The sequence below is a fragment of the Ciconia boyciana genome, chromosome 1, assembly GCF_034638445.1.
Source record: "Ciconia boyciana chromosome 1, ASM3463844v1, whole genome shotgun sequence".
NCBI lineage: Eukaryota > Metazoa > Chordata > Aves > Ciconiiformes > Ciconiidae > Ciconia > Ciconia boyciana.
The window spans coordinates 75774766-75799276 of record NC_132934.1 but is presented as its reverse complement, the minus strand read 5'-3'; the positions used below and the strand labels follow the sequence as shown (position 1 = coordinate 75799276).

The 24511-nt window shown below is 38.0% G+C and overlaps 1 protein-coding gene across 1 annotated transcript in view; it reads right to left on the bottom strand.

The window, feature by feature from the left end:
* Window positions 1–997: 997 nt before the first annotated feature.
* GYS2 (glycogen synthase 2) overlaps window positions 998–24511 on the bottom strand; it is a 47664-nt gene continuing 24150 nt past the window's right edge. Inside the window, exons 5-16 of the mRNA XM_072850032.1 lie at window positions 22825–22969; window positions 17545–17662; window positions 16998–17118; window positions 14402–14508; window positions 11046–11105; window positions 10321–10399; window positions 9536–9649; window positions 7234–7360; window positions 5293–5388; window positions 3602–3765; window positions 2323–2403; window positions 998–1219 (exon numbers count right to left, since the gene is read on the bottom strand). Coding sequence (XP_072706133.1) covers window positions 998–1219; window positions 2323–2403; window positions 3602–3765; window positions 5293–5388; window positions 7234–7360; window positions 9536–9649; window positions 10321–10399; window positions 11046–11105; window positions 14402–14508; window positions 16998–17118; window positions 17545–17662; window positions 22825–22969 — 1434 coding nt within the window. The remainder of the gene's footprint in view (window positions 1220–2322; window positions 2404–3601; window positions 3766–5292; window positions 5389–7233; window positions 7361–9535; window positions 9650–10320; window positions 10400–11045; window positions 11106–14401; window positions 14509–16997; window positions 17119–17544; window positions 17663–22824; window positions 22970–24511) is intronic.

The following is a 24511-nucleotide window of genomic DNA, read 5'->3' as shown; positions in this document are numbered from 1 at the left end:
TGGGGCAGATATGTTCTTGGAATTCTTTTAGCATTATTTGTTATGATTAGGTCACTTCTAGAAGAAGTGAAATAGACCATGGACTAATGGGGCAATTGGAAGAACTACAGTTACTCATCTTTGAACGTTGTCACATTGCTCTATGGCGTGTAGGTTTGTCTGCAGGGGAAGGTGTTACTTAAGGAAATTTTGTCATTCTCTGTAGCCAAGTCACATTAATTTCCTCCCAAACTAGTTTGTTAACAAACTTAGAATCTAAGACAAGATGAAAACAATAAAAGAGACATACCAGAGGAATCAGAAAATAAACGGTCTGCTCTTTATTGTGGGTCTAAATGACTTCAGAAAGATGACTTCATTTGTCTCTAAAATTCAAATGCCCACTGCATAAGACTTCATATTGTTCCACAGGAAGTATGTTTTACCACTGGATCAAGACACTTCTGTGTGCTGTAAAAAAATGTTTTAAATGATGCAAGCTTACAATAAACAGCATAAGGAAAGAGAAAGACCATTTTCTTTTCACTGTATCTTTTTTAACCTTGCCAAGGTTTCCCCAGTGTAACATTTTTTTCTCTAAAGTTTGAGCTCTGTCTTAAGGTTCATGTTAGTTTAGGAGGGGAAAAGGGGGAACATAAATGAAGCAGGAACACATTTGGAACACCCATAATGGAGCTATCAGCATAGACTATGATTAATATAGATGATTATGTGGACAAAGGTATGATCTGCAGTTTGTATAAGGTCCTGAGGGGACTGTTGCATTCTCTAGGTTGATTAAGCTTGAGAAATCTCTTCTACCTCAAAGGGGCACAGAAGAATTGTCATTTAAACTACTTTCAAGGTGAAATAATATCAGGCTTTCCAACAGTGTAGCTCAAGTAACATTTAAGATTCCCCTAATTGTATCACACTGCCCTTAACACAAAGCTTGCCAAGCCTACAGGAGAAACTGTTGAATGGATGGAGAGACCCTGCCAGGGTGAGAGCAACGAATTCAGTTCCTGTATTCTCCATGCTGCTTCTTTTTTCCTTGTGGCAATACTCCAAGGGAAAAGGGAGACTTTATGTTTTGCCTATCCCTTTCAGCTTCCTCATCCTCATCATATCTTTCATCTTCATCTTCATCTTCGCCTTCGCTATGGTGAGGGCTGGAATGCTGAGAGACAGAAGGTGATGGTGGCACTGATGAGGGCCTGGGGTACCTGAAACCTTCCGTCTGGCAGAGAGAGAAGCAAGTTGTATATATTATCACAATGTTCTTCACTTGGTTGTATACAGCAATTTAAGGCTATCAACACTTCAAAGGAAACCAATTGTGGGATGTAAGCTAGACCTGCTCTGCACTCTAAAATTAAACTCCCTTGAACCCAGATCCCCTCAGTCCTTCTCTGCCACTAAGTACATGCCTGTGTGGCAGTGGTATTTAGCCTGTGCCATAAACACTATGCTGCCCTTCCAGCACAACTTTTTGCAAAATACGACTATCTTTATTGAGCCTTAAAACCATCAACACAACACAAAATCCTTCTGTACTCTGTAGTCAGAATATGCTTACTGAAATTCAGAATTCAGTCCGAAGTTTTAAAACAGTTTTCTAGTTATAACGTCAATATCTGCAAAGCCAGAACCAAGGAAGAGATTTTGGCCTAAGCCTCCTTTCTCCTTCTTATTTAAAAAAATGAGTTGCTCTCTGGAGGTGTCTGGAGGTTTGGTTTCAAATAACATGGTTCTTACATTGGATCTGAGCAGCCTCCCTTCTCAAATTAGTGCTAATATGCACTGTGCAAGAACCGTTTGAAGGTGTGCCTTTAAACTGAACCCTTGCAGTTCCAGACACAGCCGCCTACTCACATACCATGTTTAGATGAAGGCAATAGTTTGCCTTGCTTTCCCTAGAACATCCTTTCACAGCTCCCTTTCTGTTTGGTTTGTGCAGAACATCTCCATGGCATTTATCAGAAGCAAAATTAGAAGCTGCCACTCTTCTAATAAGAATTTCAAGGGCCAGTTCCTCAGATGGCCTAAAGTGGCATAGTCCCATCCAGGTCACTCTAAATCACCTGAAGAACTGTTCCTGTATTGCACCTGGTACCCCTAGTGTTTGCATCTGATATCATTACAACTCCTGGCTGGAGCCTGGGTCTATAACTTTTTGAGCTTTTAACTATGAGTTCCTACTTCCCTTCTGTTAAAACAAAACTTGCTAACTCTCTTCTCTATCTTTCTGTCACACACACACAGACACACTCTCTCTCTCTCTCTCTCTCTTTGTAAAGTAGCTAAAATGCAGATGAACTAATCTCCAAAATCAGACTTTACCTTTGGTGGAGCACTTGGTTCCATCTCAAATTTATCTGGGAATGTTCTGCTGAGGGCCAAGTGTCTGGCATGCATGTAATACTGCAACACAAAAGAGAAGCCTTTACAAGTCAAGGAAGTCTTGGGTAGATTTAAGCAGGAAAAAAAGGAACATAAAATTAGTATCTTCTAAAAGATGATTCTGAACAAAGGCTAAACACGTTTTCAGCTAAGGAGAATCCAGCTGTTATCGCTGCTTGTAATGAGCACATTGCTGTGAAGTAGTGAGCCATTCATGTTAGATTCACACTGAAGTAGAGTCTGGAACAGAAGTTGAATAAGGTTTCTGTAAGACTAAGATGTATCAAGATGGAAACCAGCACCTGTCTCAGTCAGTGTAGTTCTTATTGAGTGATAGGTATTCTTTACTCCTCAGGATAGAACTGGCTCTTTTTTAACCAGGAAAATTCACATCTTTAAGTCTGCATGTGTATACGCATAAACTTTGGACTCACCCTTGCACAGGAAGCATGTGTAACAGTTACAGAGAAGTAACATTTATGAGTTTACTGAGGCCTGGTATTTAAGAATTTGGCAAAAATATTTATGGATCCATTCATGATATATTAATGAGTCTCCATCACATGCATGGAAAAAATAGCTTGTTGTGTCAGGTTCTTATGCTGTATTGGGAATCATATAAACAGAAAGATTCTCACACAGATATCAGAGCAGGACAAGGTCGAAAACAGTTATGAAACTGATATATGTGTATCCACTTCTTTGCTCCTGTGAACTTGAGAATACTTCTTTGCTACTGTCTTCTCAGTAGGTGGTACTGGAGTGTTTTCTGTGTCAAATTAAAAACACTATTTTGCCTTTAAGGCACAGAGGTAGTTTAAGAGTGTTGAGGAGCCACAAGGCCCAGCAGCATTTTAGGAAGAACAGGCAGGATTTTTGAAAGAGTCCAGATGACTTTGGAGCACAAATCCTACTTAGTGCAGGGTTCCCAGTGTTGTCAGAGACACAAGCTTTTTACATTGTCTTTAGGACGAGGAGTACAAAGACCTCAGTGTGACTGGCTTCTGCTCTAATCTATTCAGTTAAGTCATGTCTTTCCTTATCAGTGGAGAATGGGGGCATTACACTGAAGTGTAAAAGCAGACTTTGCCTTTAGCACCTTTGAGAGGTGCTTTTCAGAACAGGGATGTCTCCTGGCATTGTAGCATGATGGTGAAGACTGCTAGTTAGACCTATGTGTCTGGAATTTTTAATACCTCTATTACATAGTTTCACACACCCTGCCTAGGTATCTCCAGTCCAACAGATCTGAGAGCCTCTCAGTTCGGTTTCTTTGGATGATCCTCTGGCGACGGGACTGTTGACAAAATCCGTACAGGAACTGTGTCAGCTGGTTGCATGATTCATCAGGTGAGCGGAACCTCCTGTCAACTATGTAGATGCCTGAAGGACAGAAAAAAGGTGAAGATGAGTGGAACTGAAAATGGGATCTGACCTCTTATATTTCCATTCTACCTTCTGTCACATAGTCTTACAAACATTACACGTATTATATGTTCTTTTTAATGTTAGAAGGCAGCTGTAACTGGAACATTTGTTACTATTCTGATGGAATGGAAAGCTGCAGAGAAATATGTATTTTTTGTTTTAATTTTCTTTACCTTTCAGGCTGAAATTCAGCAAATTATTAAAAATTCAGAGGCTTTGTTGTTGTTGTATAAGTCTGTCCAAAAGGATTCAAGAGTTTCTGGATAAAGACATATTATTTCTATCTCCCATAATTTTGAAAATACTGACTGCTTAAAAAAAACAATCTAGTGCTTTCCTAGTTTGCAGTAGAATTTAGAAGTGTGGATGGTCAGAATCAGCCTGTAGGAGAGAGGCTGTGTTTTCTGTAGAAATACAAGTGTTTCCATAGCAATAGCTAACTCACATACATTAGTCAACATACAATTCTGGCAGAGAGAGGGCTGAGGCAAACTTTGTCTCTATGTAGATTGTCGAGATCAATACTTTATTCTTGCCACCTTCCTTACAGCAGGGTGTTGGGAAGAAGAGGGTACTAGACCTCAGCTATCTTAATGGACAAGACAGACACACAACTACCTTAACTGAAGTGCCCGGTGTCCCCTAGGAGTGTACAAGCTATGTCAATGCTCACATCCATGTTTTGTCAGAGAAGAGCAAGTGACCTGTGCTCTCAGTCTGTGACCTTTCTGAAGGCTCTCAAAGACATGTCTACCCAGGCAGGCATAGCTATATTTTGCAACTGGCTCTACCCCTGCCCCTAGGTCAGGGCAGAGCTGGTACTAGTGTGGAGCTGTCATTGCCTGATTGTGCAGACAAGCCAGGGTACTTAGAAAGAGGCTCTAGTTTGGGTATATTTTTAATATTGTCTTGACACACCAGGAGTTGGCTACCCTCCTCCTCACCACACTCCAAACATGAACCATTTCTAAACCTTTATGAGCAGATTCTTATTTGTAAGTAGGTTCCTTTTATTTTCACAGGTTTATTTTTTAGTGTACACGATAATTTACGCTTTGTTTGGTGGCGGCAAGTTTCACTGGCCTCAAAGTCCCAGTACATCCTTCTTGGACTATTCAAAGAGAAGCAGATTTTCACTGCTTTTTTTGAAGGGCTCAAAGTGTTACACTGTAACCAGAGGCATTAAAGGGAAGTGCTGGGAGTCTCTAGAGTAGTATGAGGAGCACTGAGTTTGCAAGGATAAAGCAGACAAAAGGTTAAAGGGAGACAAAAGAGAGAGAACCTGGAAAGGGTTTGGATAAATATGAAAGTTTGAATGGCTTGTTCAACATAACGAGATATTCAGAGCTCTGAATATATTTCCCCCAATGAACTCCATTGCACTAGTGAAAGCACGAAATTGAGGAGTAACAGCATAATTGCTGTGCTTTTTGCTTTCCTAACTCAGAGGGCAGTATTTTGATATGGTATTAAAAACTTTACCATAAGCCGCTGGGTCAGAAACATGTTCCTGCATGAAACAGCCGAATCCAGAAAGGTTTGTGGTTACACTGGGAATGCCCATCACAGTGCATTCAGCTGTTGAAAGAAACAGACAAAAAGCATTTCAGGGCAATATGCTTTGAATGGTTTCACCTTGGGAGAAAAAAAGAAAAAGAAAGAGGCAGGCAGAAGGTCCCATAACACTAGAGCTGCTCTGAAAATGTCAAGTGAAAACTATTATGCTTTCTTGTAGATTTGGAGAAGAAGAAAAAAGAAAGAAAGAAAAAGAAATTTTAAAGAGAAAATTTCACACTGTTTTTGCGAACATGCCTTTGTGTTTCCCAGCAGCTAAACTGAAAACTTTCTGATTGTCTAGTGTTGAAACAGAGAACCCCAATATATGGTCCAGACTGTTTGTTTTGATTTTAAATTGAAGCCTGTTGTACACACATGTTCATTAGTTGTTCACAACTATTTACAAAACGGAATATCTTAAGTGCAGGAGCATGTTAAACTTTGTATTTTGATATTCATTGTTTGTAAACTGGTCCCTATAGCAAGAAAAAAAAAACCCAACAAGCCTCATCATTAACTCAGGACTGCATTCAAAGTAGATGTAGAGCTAGTTTTATAAAATTAGAAAATGTATGCATCTTTTGTAGTTATTTCTATCATCACTGTGAGTAAGGATAACTGTTTACTCAGGCTTAAAGAGTTTTTGCTGATGAAATAAAGCCTAACCGAAGACAGCATGCAGATAAAGTAAATACTGTAGTCTTTGAAACGCTGAAAGCCATCTACATGGCCTTCATTCATAAAACAATAAAACTGGTGTCTATAAAATAGAGCTATAAATCTACCTTAAAAAAATCACTTTTTGTTTCTGGGAGAATTAAATGGGTATCAACAAAGAAAATAACTTTTGCGTTAGTAAAGGAAAGACAAACTACCCTTTTAACTAGTGTAAATCACAGTTTTCCTCAAAACTGCTAAGTACCAGTCTAACTTTTCTGTCCAGGTTTACTTTAATGTTCACTTCAAAATCATCCCTGGCTGTCACACTTTATTTATACCTTAGCTGAGATTACAACAGGAAGAGAAATTGCTGGAATGCAAGACAGTTGTCTTACTTGGAATTGAATAGCTCTCTTACTTGGAGAGAAATAGCTCTGGAGAATGATTAAATTTGCAAAATTTCTGTTCTGATCCATTGGCTTACAACAAATGCTCTTCAGAGGGGCACCTCAACTTTCAGATGTGTATCAAGACTACAGAAGGTATTCTGGAGGACATAAAAACCCCAGGCACCTAGGCTCTGATCTTTATAGGTATTCAAATTCATAGTTTGCACTGATTTCATCAGGTGTTAAGTGCCTTTTGTAAATCTGGGCCAATTTTTTTAAGTCAGAAGCTACATGCTGTCTGTATCTTTAGAAATTTCCATTTAATTCTGTGAGATTCTCTACCACCGCATGTATTTGTGGTAAATATCTTATATATGGTGTTACATAATTCTACCAACTCAATTGTTATCTTGAATTAAATCCACTGAAGTATGTTGGCTGGTAGCATCAGATTTCTTGCCCTACTTTTTTCAATATGTACATTCCCCTAAATCTTCTTTTAAAATCCTTGAATCAAGTTAAGAATTACGTTTAAAAAATGATTTTTTGTTCTAAAGTCACAGAAAATCAAAAGATTACATGTTAGTATGGGAAAGGGTGCAGTGCAGGGACAAATGTGAGTAGTTGTCAGTCAGTAGATGCCATTTTATACCACCTGGCCCCCAAATTTTGCCAGCAGTAAGACCTTTGCACTGCAGAGGAAACAGAGCCAAAAGAGTTTTTTCAGCACTCCAGAAGAAACTGGCTGCACAGCTATTCTGCATCAATGGAATGGGTATTCATCTCTCAATACTAGTTAAGTGTACAGATTGCCTACCTGGAGTGTAACCCCAGGGTTCATAGTATGATGGAAATACACCAAGGTGGCAGCCTCTGACAAACTCCTCATAGTCCAAGGGCAGCAATGGGCTCGTCGAAGAAAGAAACTCTGGATGTAGGATCACCTGGATATTCAAAACTTACATTAGAGGTGAAAGAAAACCATCATCAATACATTTTAATTATCAATAAGCTTAAGCAATTTCTTCACTCTGGTCTTTTCCTAAGCACCTGGACAACACCTCCCCCATCTGTTATCTAATTCACTTCCCACTCTAAAATGTATCCTGCCTATGTGCAGTCTTATCTCCTGCTTGTGTGCAGCCTTGTCCTGGAAATAGTACTGATAATGAACCCTTTTTCTGGGCAGGTCTTCAGCTTTATCCTTGTTGATCAAGGAAGACCATGTGCATTGGGAATTTTGCCTAAGGCTGTGGCATTTAGCAATACTAAATTGGTTCTCTTGGTCTGTTGTACCAAGATACAGAGTATTGGGATGTCTTGTTCCAGAGGAGGCCTCAGGAGGCTACAGCACTTCTGAGCTTCACAGCATCCAACTGAAATACAGGAATGCTTACAGTACTCAATGGATCTCTCAAGAACTGAGAGAATTTTGAAACCAGACATATTACAGCCCTATCATCACAATCCTGTGCCTAGGCTAACTAATCTTGCTGAAAGACAAAGCTTATTAACTTAGGCTAATGTCCCCCTTTCGGGACCCAAGCTAATTTATCTGCATGACCCTGCAAGGCTTGGGGTCACTGCCCCTTATTCCACTGCTAAGTACAGAAGTGCCTTGGTATGCTGTCCAGTCAGCTTTGGGAGGAAGAAGTGTGAGGGAAGGGTTTAACCTTCTCTGCGCTTTTTTCCCCACATAAACATACTGCTGCCATTCCATGTCAAGGATATGCTTTTAGCCTTTCTTAATAATATAGTCATGCTAATCACTTGAGTAAATCAACACATGAATGTATTCAACCAGTAAATGGGCTGTAAACTCATTATGCAAGCTCATTCGATCCCAGTGAATCAAATAAGATTTTCCATTGCTGTTGCTGAGGCTAATTTTTCACATGCCAACTTTGTCTGCATGGATATGTCGTACATCTCTCAAAATGAATTTCTATTTGAAGTTTACATAATTTTTGTCCATGACATTCAGCTCATTAAGTACTATGCCCATTCATGCAGCAGGTAATTTTCCAGTGGTAATGACAGTTTTGTACAAACTTGACACATACCTGGCCAATCAAGTCTGCTGAGAAGCAGGAAGAGGTGTCTGCGGTGTTATATGCTATCTGCTTTCTAATGACTTCAAGCAGTTAGTTCTGAGGAATTTTTTATTATTTATATACAGTGCATCCTTCCACCTTACTTTTGTTACATCTAGTATATTATTACCATATTATGTTCTCAGAGCTCATTGGAGACACACACTTAGCAGAGAATATGTTAAGCCAGGAAGAAGCAACTAGGAAGTTGAGGAAAATGTTTACTCAGTTATCGACATGGGTTTAAAAGCCAGAACACTGAGAACAAGTGATATGTCATTGTCAGAGATACTATGGATCTGACTTTAAAAAGAAGGTTTGGAAGAGGAAGAATTTGCAATTTTAGGTTCTACTTTGAATAGATAGATGATGAGATAGTCATAGTTAACAGAGAGAATGCCAGAGATTGCCAGACCGAAAAAAAGCATTGGCAGACTTGTGAAAGTGGGAGCTGATCATTTCTGTGGTCTGGCAAGACAGACATGGAAGTAAGGAAAGGATTTATTTACATACATTTAGCTTCAATAGCTGATGTAAACATGAGCACAGCATGAACAGGAAGTATTTCTGCTCAGGATCAAAGCCCTGGTTACCTTCTACAGCAAATGCTGAGTGTCAGGGTGCTGTTCTTAAGATATGAACTCCAGAAATGTCTGTGCTCAAACTCTGGACCTCCAGTTTTAAGCAAATGAATCTACTACAGAGCTTTACATCTGCATGCAAACAACCTGTGGCACTTTCTGGATTTCAGGAGTAGTAGCTCCTCATTCAGTACAGGAGGCAGCAATGAAAACAATTCCCTAACATCAGATTTCTAACTTGAAATTAATGTGGTTAAACAGCAACTGAGGATATCTGTGAAGTGACTAGTTGTTAATCCTGGAAAGGGAGGAAGAGGGAAGAAGTACTCTATTAGTATAATACTGCCTATCAAGAATTTGACTGCACTCCCCATGCTAATGATTCAGACTGAGACCGTTTAAAGAAATTCCATTTTATATCTAAAATTAAAATGACAGAATGTACCTTTACTCTGTCTGTCCGGTTATTGAAAAGGCCAATGCGTCGGATGGTATTGAGAATTGGATCATTGCCATCGTCAATCATGTTGTGAGTGGTCACTGGAGGCAGACAGTGTCGCTAAAGAGAGAAAAGGCAATCCGTAAGCCAGATAAAACTGTTGGCAAAAAGTCCTGTTACCATTTTCTAAGGTTAGTGGAAGACAGTGGGAGATTTTGTCATTGATGTGGATAGGTTTTTACCCTTTCATCTTAAAGTAAGAAAGGAAAGTTATGATCATATAATGTTGTATTCTATATGACTAAGGCCACAAATGAGACCATAAAATCTGTCACAGGACTTGTTTCATTTACCTCAAAATAAATGTATTTGTACTAACTTTTAGAAAGGCCTACCATTTAATTTTAAAGGTTTTTAGTCAATACATTATGTCTCCTTAAGAGATTGATCTTACATATTTAATAAAACTGGAAGAATCCAGGCTTCAGGAACAATGCAAAGTTCACACTTAGTGCAGAAGAAAAGAATTAGGAATTTTGGTGTCCTGCATGTGACTGGGGGAATATCCATGGATTCCCCAAAAGAATTAGTTTGAGACCAAAGAATTTAATGAGACCATACTCTCATTAAAAACAATCACAGCTGATCTTTAAATGTTACCAATGAGAAGCATATTTGCTGCAAACTTCTTTTTCAATGCATGCATATCACTATATGTCATACACAATCCTTGTACATAGTCATGCTTATCATTTATACTAGGTGTTTGTGTAAATAATATGTTTTCTGACCTGAGTTGAAAAGATGGCTCTTTTCATAATGGTTATATCATCTCGGTCAAGAATCTTGTTCAAGTCTGGAATTTCTCCTCTGCAGAGGCAACACAGAGCCTATTTTACCAAATGACTTACAATCAGTTGTATAAAGAAAATGAAGAAATGGCAAACAAGGTCTGATCTGAAGCCTGCTGATGTCAACATGAATCTTTCCTTTGTTTTCATGGCCCTTCTATATTCCCTACGTTTTGTTCTCCCATACACTTGCTGACCTTCCAATTAGCTTCCAAAAAAGCTAAAGAATTCTTTTTTTCTGTTTTCCAGACACAACTTGTTTTTGCTGAAGTTCCAGTCATCTCATCTGTGCTTTGGGTCATTCACTTCCAGCTGTCTTTTGAAAGGATATGACTAAGCCCCTAATACATATTACTTTGTCTCTGATACTTTTTTAAGCTGAGGTACCTCATTTTTGACAGTGAGTAAGCCTTTGTTTTACTTAGACACCCCCCATGTGTCTTAAGAGTCTTTCCACAATGGGGTGCTAGTACCTTTAAATTTTTTCTCTGTGATTTGCCTATTGAACAAGTAACCTGTATATGGAACAGAGGTTCCCATATCCTTCTCCTATGCCCTTCCTATGGATGTCAAAATTTCTTACACAAAGAGTAGAAGCACAGCAACACCACAGGTAAGCCAGCTGAATATGCGGCTCTGCAAGGCAAAGTAACCTATACACTCACTTTAGTAGGGCATTGTAGAGTTTCTTTCCAAACTTTTCTTTCACAGATTGTGCAGTGTCCCTAGGAAAATAAATAAATATATGTATAAAACAAGAGAATCCAGGACAAAGACAGAATAAAAGAGACTCCTGCTGTTGGAAATTAAATTGTGCTTTCATGTATACTGATGGAATAAAGAATACAGCAGCAGACAGAGGTCTGGTTCTCAAAGTTCTTTTATCCAGTCAGCAGCCATACTGATGGATTTCAACACAACTGAGGATTTGACCTGCATTCAAAGATGAATGCACTGTGAAATCCAGGAACAGACCTCACTAGTAGATCAGTAGACCACATTTTCATCTCAGCTATGAAAAAGAGACCATACATATGACTCTGTGTAGAGAAACATGATCATTAACACTGGACACTAATCAAGATTGAGAGGTCTCCAATTTAACTTGACCTCGTAGAAAGATGTAAGATAAAAGAGTTAAACAAATAGGGATTTTAAAGCAAGCTTCTCCCTTCACTTTCTGCCCTATTTCCTAACTCAAAGACTTTTGAAAACAAGTGTTAGACTAAAAGGTAGTTTGCCATAAATTAGTTTGCAAACCAAAAAACTTCCTAGAAAGCTCAGGCCATGTTTTGCCTGATAATAATCTGACCGCTTGCCTGAAAATTTGCCAAGCTAATAGTAAAGCCTGTGCCAGACAAATGTTGTATTTTAGCTAAGAAAGAACTCCAGTGAACAACTCTTCTAAATGCAAAGAGCCATTTATATTATCCTGCCCCTAGGTGAAATAACTTGAAAGTACAGCTGGAAGTGCTGTTGTCAAAATAGCAAATGCACTCTCAATTTTAGTAAAACACCCACTTCATGGAACTCTTCCTGCCTTTCCGATTTCTAAGAATTATACTTTGGGATAAAACAAAACTTGTTAAGTTAAACCCTAAACTTTACCAAGCTGAGAATCCACATACCTGTTAGTTGCTCTGTCCCAGCTCATGTAGACACAATAGTGGATGAGTTAATTTTGGATGAGTTGTAAAGCAGCTAAATGTCAAACCAAATTGATCCAAATCCCAGCAAGCTAGTTCCCTCATGACTATATTTTCATAGACTCATGCCATGAGCAATATCCAAATCTTAACCCAGATAGGATAGACCGCTTTTTCAGAAGCAGAAGAAACAAGGGATTTTATATCCCAGATCAACCATTGTCTATTCCTTTATAAGTGCCTACCTCTTCCTGTATTTAATTTCTGTGGCATCCTTAAAATCATCAAATGCTATTATGTAACACTGGTATCAGGTGGTTTTATCCAGGAGCTCCAGATTATGACCATGATAATGCTGCATATGATGATGCAGAGGGTCTTTTGCTTTTCATGGAGCACAGTGAGAAGAATAGCTGGAACACCATTTTTTGCATGATTTTACATCTTTAGGTTTACCTTTACTGTTACTATTGTGCCTGCATTACTGAGTACCAGAGAAATAACCATGTAGTAGAGCTATAACAGGAAAAAACTTGCATATTTAATTTAATGTAAACTTTTCTAATATCCATATATTATTTATTTAATGTGTACCTCTTGTATTGTATTCAAACATTACATACTTTATATCAAAGACAAACCAGAGGCCAAAAGCATTTCTTGCAAGCATGGCTGTTTCTCACTGCACTCACTCTCACTTTCACATTGTTTTCCTACAGTTCTTGAGTACAGAGTTCTCATTAAAAACTCTGGCTATGTTACCCCACTTTAGCCATCTAGAGTCTAAGCTAGTTCCACAGATCCTCCACAGATCCACAGAGAGTGGCAGTCCGTTTCAGAGGATGATTCCCTTCACTCATCTTAGACACTTCCTGAAGTGGCATAGGATGAAACATCATTTGAGTGAACCATCACTCTCCACTGGCAGTGAAGGCAGCTCAGATGCATTACTTTTAGGAACCCAGAGTTGGACAATTAATTCCAACCTCTACATTTGTGGTACCTGTTTCCAGAGTGGTAAACAGGTAGCATGTTTCCTGTAAGTCCCAAGAAGTTGCTGTGTGATGACTCCAGAGATAATCTAGAGAGTAGATAGATTTCTCGTATCTGTCTTCTTTTCCAGATATGGCAAAAGCTAAATGATTTCAATGATCCTTGTTAAACTATTTCTGTCACTGGTTTTGTGCAAGTTTAGTATCTGTTAACGAAAGACTTCAACTTGATTACTGATATCGAGAAACTGAGCCAGAGATCATCAGCTGGAGGCAGTTAATGAGATAGCAAGAAAAATAATATCCTTCTCTTACACAGTGCCTTTCATCTCCAGATTTCTAAGTTGTTTAGATTTCTATCTTTTTATAAATATAGAACTGGCATCAGAAAGAGGTTAAACACAGAGAGACACAGGCATGAAAGCAGAAGCTAGGTCTTGTGGGTTTTAGTCCCTTAGCTTTAAGATCAGCTTCCTTACTTCTGCAGCAGAGTTTAACCGCTGAAGCCACCTGATAAGGTGTACATTTCCATTTCCCTGTTTAGATAGTTAATCTGTAAATACATTGAGTGAAATGGCATTTTTCACTTTTTTAAACAAAATTCATCCTTGATAACCCACCACTGATTTTCTTCATGAATTTGAACCTTCAGTTTTGCCATGTCTCTCAGTTTAGAAGTACCTCACAAAGTGTGTCTTTTCCTACGTAGAATCACATAGCAGTTAAAGTGAGGTGAACGTTAAGTCTGCTCCTGCTTTGCTTTTTTGTTCGGGAAGTTGTAAAATGAAAACTATTAAACTGAGAAGGGCTGTGACAATTTTCCCTTTATAACTGTAAGTTTCACTGCTTGGGTATGGCCATTGCTTATTGTAGGCTATATAGAAAATTATGCACAATTGTTATCAACTGTTATTCTGCTGGGTTAGACAATACAATTTCCATATTTCTAAATAAAAGAGGATGTGCAATTAATTTCTTTTTCCCACCGGTGGCAGAGAAGCTCACTCTGATAAATTAGAAGGTGGTCCTTATTTTGTGGAAGGTCAATGGCATGTTCAAAGGGAGTATTAGAAACAGTCAGAAGACATCCAGAACACCGGATTTTCTAGAACCTTTGACTTTGTCACTGCAAAACAAGTACTATTTGCTAACTTGTTACAAAGAATGGCAAGGCAAGTTTACTAAAAATTACCTAGGACAAAAACAAGAGAAATATTTGCCCTTATTTATCATTCCCATCTCTTTCATCCCCACAAATACATTCTAGTTATCCACAATCCTTGATTTTAGCAGAGCAAAAAGAAAGAGCATTATTCTTCATCAGAAACTTTTGCATGTCTCCTCAATTCACTGTACAAGGCCCTTAGTGAGAATGGCAATTACCACAGCTGCTTCCGGACTGCTTGTCCTTTCAGGGTTTCCACATTGAAATTGTTTGTCTTTGCTGGCATGATGAAGAACACAACAACTGTAACATCAGTCTTATGAACCTACATGGACACAAGATGGAGAGAAAGAAAAATCTCACTACAAGGTATCACAGCCAACTTTAACAGTAAGAATTAGTCACAGGAAAAGCCAATGCACTTTGATTGGTTGTCCAGGAAGGCTCTGATCTTATACCTCTCCCTTTAGCTATGAAGTTTTTGTCAAGTCAGAGATATAGCTGAGGATAGATACAGGTAAACAGATGTCACCTAATTCCAATTTGGGCAATAGAGATCTTCCTGACTTCTCATGGTTTAGAGGCCATGGCTTAGGATGTGAACATAAACTGCAAAAAATAAAAATCCTACACATTTTCTCACCTGACACAAACTTTGTTGGCTCAAAGGAGTGAGCAATTATTTTACTAGCTGGGATATGCCCAGGCATGGGGCAAGGGATTCCATACAGCAGCAAGCAGAACTACCTTCTATAGCAATAGTGCCCCAGAGGTATGGGCAGAAAAGGGCATGATAGCAACCACTGTCTGCCTGAACCCCTAGCAAAGAACCTGCCAGACACACAAAAAGCTGCAAGTAACTTCTTGCTCGTCTTTCACATCCAGCTACTGCAAAGACAAAAAGCATTTACTGTAAAATCTGACCCTTTACTTATAGATGGTTTCACTTGCTGGTTTCTCCTGTGCACTAACAAGATTCAGAATACCAGGTCCCTGAGTGATTCCTCACATAGAACGGAATGAGGTTGTACTCCTGCCAGTAACTATTTAAAGAAAAGCTAAGGGTGAACTCTGTTCAGAGCTGTAAAAATTAAATTATTTTGAATTGCCTCCATTCTAAACTTTAGACACACAAACATGCTATTACCATGCCTTCTCTCAGATTGAGGTACAGGGAAATGTATAGTATAAAATAACCTCTGGGAGTCACCTATCATTTTAAGGTTCTTCCCTTCCCTCTCTTCAAGGCAGGTTCAAAGTCCATCATGCTATGATCTCAGTGTGTATTAACAATCTTTCCCAACATTCATATTTTATTTCCAAAATGTTAGTAAGGTTTTCAAGTAGTGAAGGAAAAGGACTCTATAAAATAAAATAATTCCATCCAATGTTGTGTATTTTTTAGGTTCAGGCACACCATTGGGACTTGTTTAAGAAGCACCATCATTCCCAGATTCACAAGTAGTACAGGTATTCTGCTCTTCCCAATGGAATTACCTCTTGAAATAATTACAGAGCAAGTGTTCTTTGAACAGCTTATCAAGTGCTGGCATGCATGTTGGAACAGTAATGCAATAAAGCCAGCCTCAGCTTATGGGAGAAGCAAGTCCTGTTCTAGAGAACACTTTTCTAGAGAGCTTTGGAAAACTAGCTGCAGTTTCCTTTGACTTTTCATCAGCCTAGCTTGTCATTGATGTAATACATATTATTAGATACAATAAGAGATTGCTGCAGTCATTGTTCGAGCATAAGACCTGCCACATTATCAGCATTTATAGTTAATAGCTATGTAAATGCCATTAACAGGTAGCTGATGTTGCACAGCATTGCCAAACAACAGTTGTTTGGCAAAGTTGTGGAAGAAATACTCAAGGTATATGAGGTGACCTGTTGTGTGAGTGAATGGACTAAGTATATCCAGAAAGTCCACAGGCTCTAATGGTATATTAATAGAAGGTGGCAGTAGAACAAGTGTACTTAGGGCTTTGAACATCAATATTTTTTCAGCCTTGCTGACAATATAGTATCAAGATTTTTATCCAGATTTTCCATATCATTTAAATGATAGAGTACAAAAGAGAGAGTCTGGGACAACAGTCAATTAATCCTTGCTAGATGACTGAAAACTGATTAGCATTTTTTAAATTTTTTATTTTAAATGTATCAATCTTTGAGACACATCTGGAGACATTTTCAATGACCTCATTTGTAGGTGGTAAGTGCTCTGCTCTTTGATCATGACAACGTCTAGGTCTTATCTTCATTAAAGTACTCCATAAAGGCATTTAGAAACATTGCACTCATTTTTTACCTGAGGAAACAGAAGCATGGAGGAGTGAGTGGCTTCCCCATGCTTATTCACCAGGCCACTGCCATACTGTGAATTATAATGCAAGATTCCCACTGAGTGTGATAATAGTACTCAAAGATTTAAAAGATCATGATCAGGTCCTAATGAATTAAGCAATTTGCTTAAAAAGATATTTTTTAATTGCATCATTATTTTTATTTGCCTTCTAATATGTAAACCTTCAGGGAAAATTATTGATTCATATTTTCAGTATTTTTCTCTAAAAACAAGGGAGGTAACCATGGATTAACTTCTTGAACTATGTAATCAATTATTTTTAAGCAGCCTGAGATTGTTATATACTCTGATGATTCAGGGAGAGAGCTTTATGAAAACTCTGAATAACCCATAATTATTTTCCTATAAACCGGAGTATGGCATGGAAATTTTTGCAGGTGACTTCCATAGTATGGTAAGTTTGAGCATAAGCTCTATGTTATCTACATTTGCAGAAGCTTTCTTACCCTCAGCAAAAAGTTTAATCTTGATAAGGCTTCTAGAAACATATCAGCTCCTTTGTTGGAAAACTCATATCTCCCAGCAATGAAGAAAAATAAGGTCTTCTCAAGACTGAAGTCAAGGTGGCTGAAACCAAGCAAACAGACAAGCACAAAGTATTTCTCAAGATATAATCAAACAAAACACACAACAGATTTCTATTGTGGAGGAATTTATTATCCCAAGAAAATAATGAAAGTGAGGTTTTTATGGTGTTCTTTCAGTTGACTATCTTAATCTGATAAACTGCATCTTGGGTAAATAATGAAAAAATCAAGACCTTCTGCCTGATCCCACAATCTGTTAAGCAGAGCTAGAACTGGTGTCTAAAACTCCTTTAGTTTCTGACTGAGAAATCCCAGACAGGTATTTGAATAAATTGGTAACATTTCACCTCCTCTATGAAGTACTTGTTATGAAGTACAGCAAGTATTATGAAGTACTTCCTGCTTTGGTTCTTGCTTTAAACAGTATTGGACAACCATTGCTAATTTTTGAAAAGTAAAAGCATACCCATAGAAATGACCTCGAATGAACTCTTGGATCCTAGCCTTGTACATGGAATGCAAATTCTGAAACTCATGCATTGCTGAAAATTTCTTAATGTTCAAGCCATTTGGGGTGACAACATCTGGAAAAGCAGAGAAAAGGCAGAGGACAACTTCAGAGTCAGAGAAATCTTTAAGGCAAGAACCAATGTGTCTTTCAGTTGTCAGTATGTGAACAGGTTATGTGCTCTTATTACTCATGGATAGGGAACAGCACTAACACAATGGTCTCCACCAGCTTATCCGCAAAGCTATTGCATGTGGCACTCCACTGTCTCTAGCACTGAAGTGGTTTTGTACCATTTTGACCTGTACTCAACGTTAGCATAGACCCTGCTGAACAGTAAGGTCTCCCCATGCCCTTTTGTCCTGTCAAGACTTAAGTAATGTCTCCATTTAGCCATATGTTTTTTGTTCAATATGCCCTTTACGTCTTTATTCTTGATATCACTGTTGCCTGCTTTATCACTATAGATTGAAAGCTCTTGAAAGCAGATGCTGTGCTGTACTATGCACTTGTTTACCGCATGCCACAAGAGAGGTCTGTTCTGTCAAGACTTTTGAGGATTTACCAGAAAAGGGAGAATATAAGAAACCTTCAGTAATCTGTTGGATCTCTCCTAAAAATAGCCACAGAATAGTATGCTTTACACTTTTATGGCTGCTCTCTTCAAAGATTCCAAAGCATCTTACAATTAAAATTTGTTCATTTCCAGTATCTTCTAAGATAGAGTTGTAAGATATACATAGAGTTATAAGGATAGACATAGCTTGTTCCAACCAACACTGAAATTCAGTCACTCTTCACCTTTCTGGTAGAGCACAGCAGCTCTTTAAAGGCTTGCCCTAAATCTAGTTGAAGTAAATCGAAATAATGCCATTTTCTTTTCTTTGAGTTGGCTTATGAAAGCCATGTATGGAAATGAAAGGGGAAGCCGGTTCCTCAGTAGATGTATTTCATAGTACACAACTGACTTCAGTAGACCTATACTAATTTATGATACCAGAGATTCTTCAAATACAAAGAATCTTCAAAGCAGCAAGAAGCGCTAATTATTAGAGGATGCACTGGTGCTGATTTCATACTTGTTCTCCCAGCAAATGTCATCAGGTGTCTAGTAACCACAACTATTAACTGTAGTAATTTTAAAAGTTCTATGCATCATCCAAAGAACCTTCAGTAAGATATCACTCCCTACCACACATGGTTCATGCAAAAAACCCAGCACCTCCTTTGATCCCAGTGCACACGGTTAACTTCCCCCCATACATCAGGGTTACTGATGGGAGTACAGTCTCTTGCTTGCCACCGATACAGGACTTGAACATTACTTCTATCGTGGTCTTTCAGTCAAGGATGCCTGACATTCAGGATTTCCCATCCCTCCCCCTAAAGTAGAGGTTTGCACGTCTAGGATTAAGCATCTGACCTAATACAAAATGTTCTCTTATTTCTGGAGAGACTTAAGGGGATGTCTTTAAAACATCTATGGCTCCTTTGGTTGATTACATATCAAGATGATCTTAAAATAAGTACAATCAGTTCTCCATATGCTGTCCAGTATACTTGCTTGACATTTTTCATGCAAATGTCACGGCCATTTTTAATGACTTCCTTGATATTTACAGTCTTCTTTAGCAGTATATGTATTTCCCTGTCAGGTGAGTGATCTCTGATTACTCTTCATGTTGTAAAGTGTTTTGAGACTCTTTAGGTTAAACAGCAGTAGATAAAAATATAACCTTTATTAGTAACCATGCAATACCAAAAATTTCAATGGATCTGTCTTGAAATACCACATTTCAAACTAAAGACCAGCCTTTACAAGGAAATCTTTACTTGTTAGGTACTTGGGATTTGGTTCTCAGTGACAAGAAAGGAGAGTCTTGGTGGGCCTGACAAGAAAACATGTGTTCTTATCTTCTGCTGTCCAGCACTAGGAGCTGCTCTGAATGAAGACCTATGTGGCCTCATAAAAGTGGGAGGTCAACAGAGCAGAAACACCCTCCATTTCTTTTTGTCTTTACCAACAACATATCTTCTCATTCGTCTGACCTGCTTCTTGTGCAGCATGGAAGAACTGGCTCATGCAGGACATAGCTTTGAGACTGCATCAATTTCAAGCTCTTCTGAATAAAGTAAGAATCCTTGACTATGACTGGGTATTTCTGGCCAGTTTCCATCCACCCTCTCGCATTTATTTATCAGGGAGTTTTGGACACTCACCGATTATCAGCAGCCTGTATATAACCTAGTCCCACGTTTTTTGATTCAACTGCAGCTTCATTTACCCTTTCATCAGGATGGGGGCTCAGTCCATCTCTTATTTAAGCCTTTGAGGTACAGAACAGACCTGGTGGCCCAAAGCATCCAGTTCACTATTTCTGCTCAACATACAATAATATTTTGAATACGTGTGAGACAATGTACCCTTGCCCTAGAGAAGAAATGATGAAAGAGACCTTTGTTCCTATTTTAAGGGTTTTGGGTTTTTTGTTGTTCAATGAAATAATGACATTTTTGTTTTAAAATTGTCCCAAGTAGGTTAAATCAGAATGATTTGACTTCTGTATTTATAGGAAAGAAACTGGCATTGATTTAAGTAATAATAGCACAGTATGATGTTTTCTGTTGATAAGTCACTAAGATTCAAGGTTGACTCATACTTCTTCAGAGTTTACTTCTATCATTTTGATCAAATATATAGAGATACAAAGTCTAGATCTAGATCTTAACTGATACCTAAGTCTCCTGGAATTTTGATTCAAAGTCTTCTCTACTGCTAATGAGAAATATGTTTCAAATGTTTAATACCTGAATGAAAATATTAGAAATCCCATATCAGTTTACCAATCATGGGAATATAACTTATGATCACTGACAGAATCTTGCATAGTATGTCAAAGAGGACAGGTTCAACATTAGATACTCAAGCTTTTGACAAATATGGTTTGATAAATTATTGATCAAATAACAACAGCAGCAAGTGAAATCAGCATAATGCAAGCAGTCATTCTTCCAGGTTTAGACTGGCAACTTGGCCTTTGTCCTGGTGCAAAAGCTCTCTACGCAATCATGTCTACTGAATTTTAAAGGAGCTTTTCCAAGTGATGAGATTTATAATTTAAATTATAATCCAAGTTTAACATTAAGGAGAAGTAGCAGAGACTGCTCTGCTTACCACATTTCCTCAGTTATTTTTAGTTAATAACTTTGTTATGAAGTTTACCTCTTAATAAATTCAAATGCAAATAAAAGTTAATTGTGTTGATTCTACATCCCCCTTTTAAAAGTTCATTTTTAAAGTGGATCGAGAAGTGTACAAATTCTTTCAGTATTCACGTTCCTTTGCAGAATTCAAGCTTAATGATCTACTTAAGGATTGCTGACCTTTCTGAACAGCCAATGTCTATGTCGATTTCACAACTTCAGAGATAATAAGTAGTATGAGAATAGATTCCTACACAGTTTATATGTGGTCTAAGATGCAAAGAAACTATTAAAGTACTTATTCCCATCAGAACATATTTTCCACTTATAATTGCCTCCTAGGATTTGGGATACCAATTCCTATTGAATTTCTTTCTAGCTCTGTCAACATGAAGCATGATATGTGTCAAAAATTTTTTAACCCAAACTTTAAATATATTTATTTGGTTTCTTCAAAGTTGCAAGAATAATAAAAAAAACCTCAGGCCTGTGAATCTCTCTGCATGGAATTCTCTTCAGCTTCAACTGACGTTCTATCTGTGAGCAGTCTGCAGATTTTCTCTCCCAAATTAAACTGGATTCAGACTCATTTCAGTCTCCTAAAATCCCAAAACATAAACTATGATTTTCAAGAGTAGCTGTTGTGGGGAGAAGCCTCATGCCAATATAAAACAGCTTCAAAAGTCTGATTTTCAGAGGCCAAGTGCTCTGCATCTGGTAAAAAACAAGACCTTTCAGAGACATCCCAGATTAGATGACTGAACACTTAAATTAATTTTAAGACTTGGCTGTCATGTTTAAAATAAAAGGCAAAAATCTTCTAAGTTCATCATCCTATTGACAGTTAGTCAGGAATGAGGCAAAGCATCCAATGGACAACTTCTCTTTTACCCTGATGCACGAACCACAATGTGGCTTGAAGCATTGAAGTTAACAGGGATAATGGTCCCAAACTATAATTAGCACTGCAATCCACCTAAAAAAATCTACAAAGAATAAGCATACCAAAAAAACCCAAAGTCACTGCTATACTTAAAATAACCAACTAAGATGTGAACACACCTGCTAAATAGTCTCAAAATTGTTTTGCAGGTTTTCCCCCATGATGCTTACCTGCAGATAGAGTATCGTGGCTTGTCCTTATAAAGCACTGTGATGATTTAAAAAGAACTTTAATGACACATCAAACTGGGATCATGACCTTATTCAAACTCCATGCATGGAACATGACAAGGTTTGTTGGTAAGTTCCATATTTTATTAGACTAATACAGAGGGGAAAATTAGACAAATGGTTGGGCACATATCTCAACTATTTTTTCAAACTGTACTGGTTGGTCTAGTAGAAAATATTATATCTATCTATGAAACTTAGCACAGTTAGGTCCTAAGATCACAATGGCCACAACCACACTGCTACTCTTAGCTGTGCGAGATACAGGGAAATGAACTATATTAATTTATGGTTTGTATTTTGCCTTCTCATCTCTTTCAATATTAAGGAAAGAAAAACAGCATTAGCACTGCAAAGTAAAACTCATCTAACATTGTTTTGCATATGACACTTTTTGCTACATTTCTAACAGAATATAGCAAAGCAACAAACCTCACAGGGTAAAAGCTGGTGAAATGTATTACAAAGGTTCCAGCTTCTGCTTTCATCAGTTGACCTGAATATATTACCATCACTGGAAACCCTGCTAGAGACAAAACTCCTGAAGCTGAGATGTCCTTGCAAAGAAAGCCTAACACCCATGAAGTTAAACTAATGCTCTCCTGAAATGGTACTGAAAGCAGTTATTAAACGGTGCTGAACTTGATTTCTCTAGATTACATATGCTACTAGAATGTATTCCAAGTGATATTATCTGCACTTTTCTTTTGAAAATTGGTTATTCTCTGTAGTGTAGCCAGACATACCTATGCATGTGTCCTTGCTCTTCATGTTCGTATACCTGTCTCTATTATTTTCATTCAGTCTGAGGAAATGTAGGTACTCAGAGGAAATATAATAAGAACACAATTCAGGTCTTACCAGGATTTCTTTTAAGCATATGTTCTGCTTCTATAGCTGTTATCTGTGAGACTGTGGTGAACACATGGGCACAATGTACAGATGCCCGTTCCATACAGTACCGATGGTAAATCTGTCTCTCTCCTGCTTCCTTGTCAATGTCAAACTGTTAAATAACAACACAAACAAAAAAGACACCTGTGTGATATGCTCATCAGACTTATTACCACAAAGAAGCTCTCTTGTGTTAAGCTTTATTTCCCCAGGGAATAAGAATCATGTGATTATGCTGTCGGTTTGTCTTTCTGTTTTTTGAACCATTTTATCAACTTCAAAGAGTTTGAAGGAGCAAGAGAGGTCTCAGTTCCTGCATGTTTGTGAAAAAGTGGCAGCTCTGCAATGGAGGGAGACCTAGATTAATGATCCCATGAAAGGTAAGGGTCTGTGCTACTTACCCTGCTGGCTGGCAATATGTCATGCTGCATCTTGCCTGGGCTTGTTGGAAAACTTGGGAGAGCAGGGAAGTTTCTGGTAACTGAAGGTATAGGGGAGAGAATAAAAAAGGAATGGGGATGAGGAGAGAACCTGGGGACTGGGTAAAGTAGTGGGAAACATGAGTAGGCCAGAGAGAAATGGAGTTGTGGTAGAGAAGTAGGATGTAAGAATTCAGTCACAAATCCCAAGGGAACAAAGGAAATAGAAAATGAGATATTTTCTGATACTCAGAGATGTTCTTCCTTCAACTCCACCACTATTATTTGCTGCTCCTTTTACTTCAATTTGAAATCCATTAATTTCTAGAGGCAGATGTAAGTTAAACTGCTAGATAAGACCATCCCAAATACCAAAGTATTTCCAAATCATCTTTAAACCTCGCAGCTACCCCTTTTTTTACTGAGTTTATGTTATCCTAATGGGAAGAAAATGCACAATACCTATTGAGCCCATGCTTAAAAGTTCGAATGTTCACTAATGATATCCACTGCAAAATCACTACAATGTAGTCTAAAAAATAATAATGCTAATGGGGTGTCAGTGATTACAGTTAAATTACAATCCTCTTAGTCTTACATGATGTTTCACTTCTGGGAACAGAAGTGTTGACCTCCTAAGGTCAACAGCATAGGCACCAAATAGACTGTGTGAGTTATATGGAGAGTGACAATGATTCTCAATGAACTCTGTCATTGTCACTGCCTAATGCTAGGTGCACAGTCTGATTTTGATTGCATTTGACTCTGTAACTTCATTGACCATAATAGATTTAACCATTATTATAGGCTGGGCAGACAACACTTTTTATAGTTAAGACTATCTGACCTTTGCCATGGCTAGGTGCTTTTAGTACTTTAGAACTTAGCCAGAAGTAAAGCTATTTAGACTGTGACTTTTCATGCTGAGTTGGTATAGAACATAGTTGAAGAAATTTCAGCAAATGTGAACCATTTCAGGGAACAAGATTTAAACAGTTATTTTTTAATTTTTACTTAGATAGGTATAGATATAGATGTAGATATAGATATCTTACAACTGTTTTGTTAAGAAACTTAACTGCTTTTACCCACTCAACACTCACTTTGCCATGGTGCTACACTGCTGGTGGGAAAGCAGCTTCCACTATATTAGTTGAAAATGCCACCTTAATGTGACCAAAAAAGAAATCTTGAAAAATCTTAGCTGAAAAGTTCTAGAGAAACTAGATGCTTTC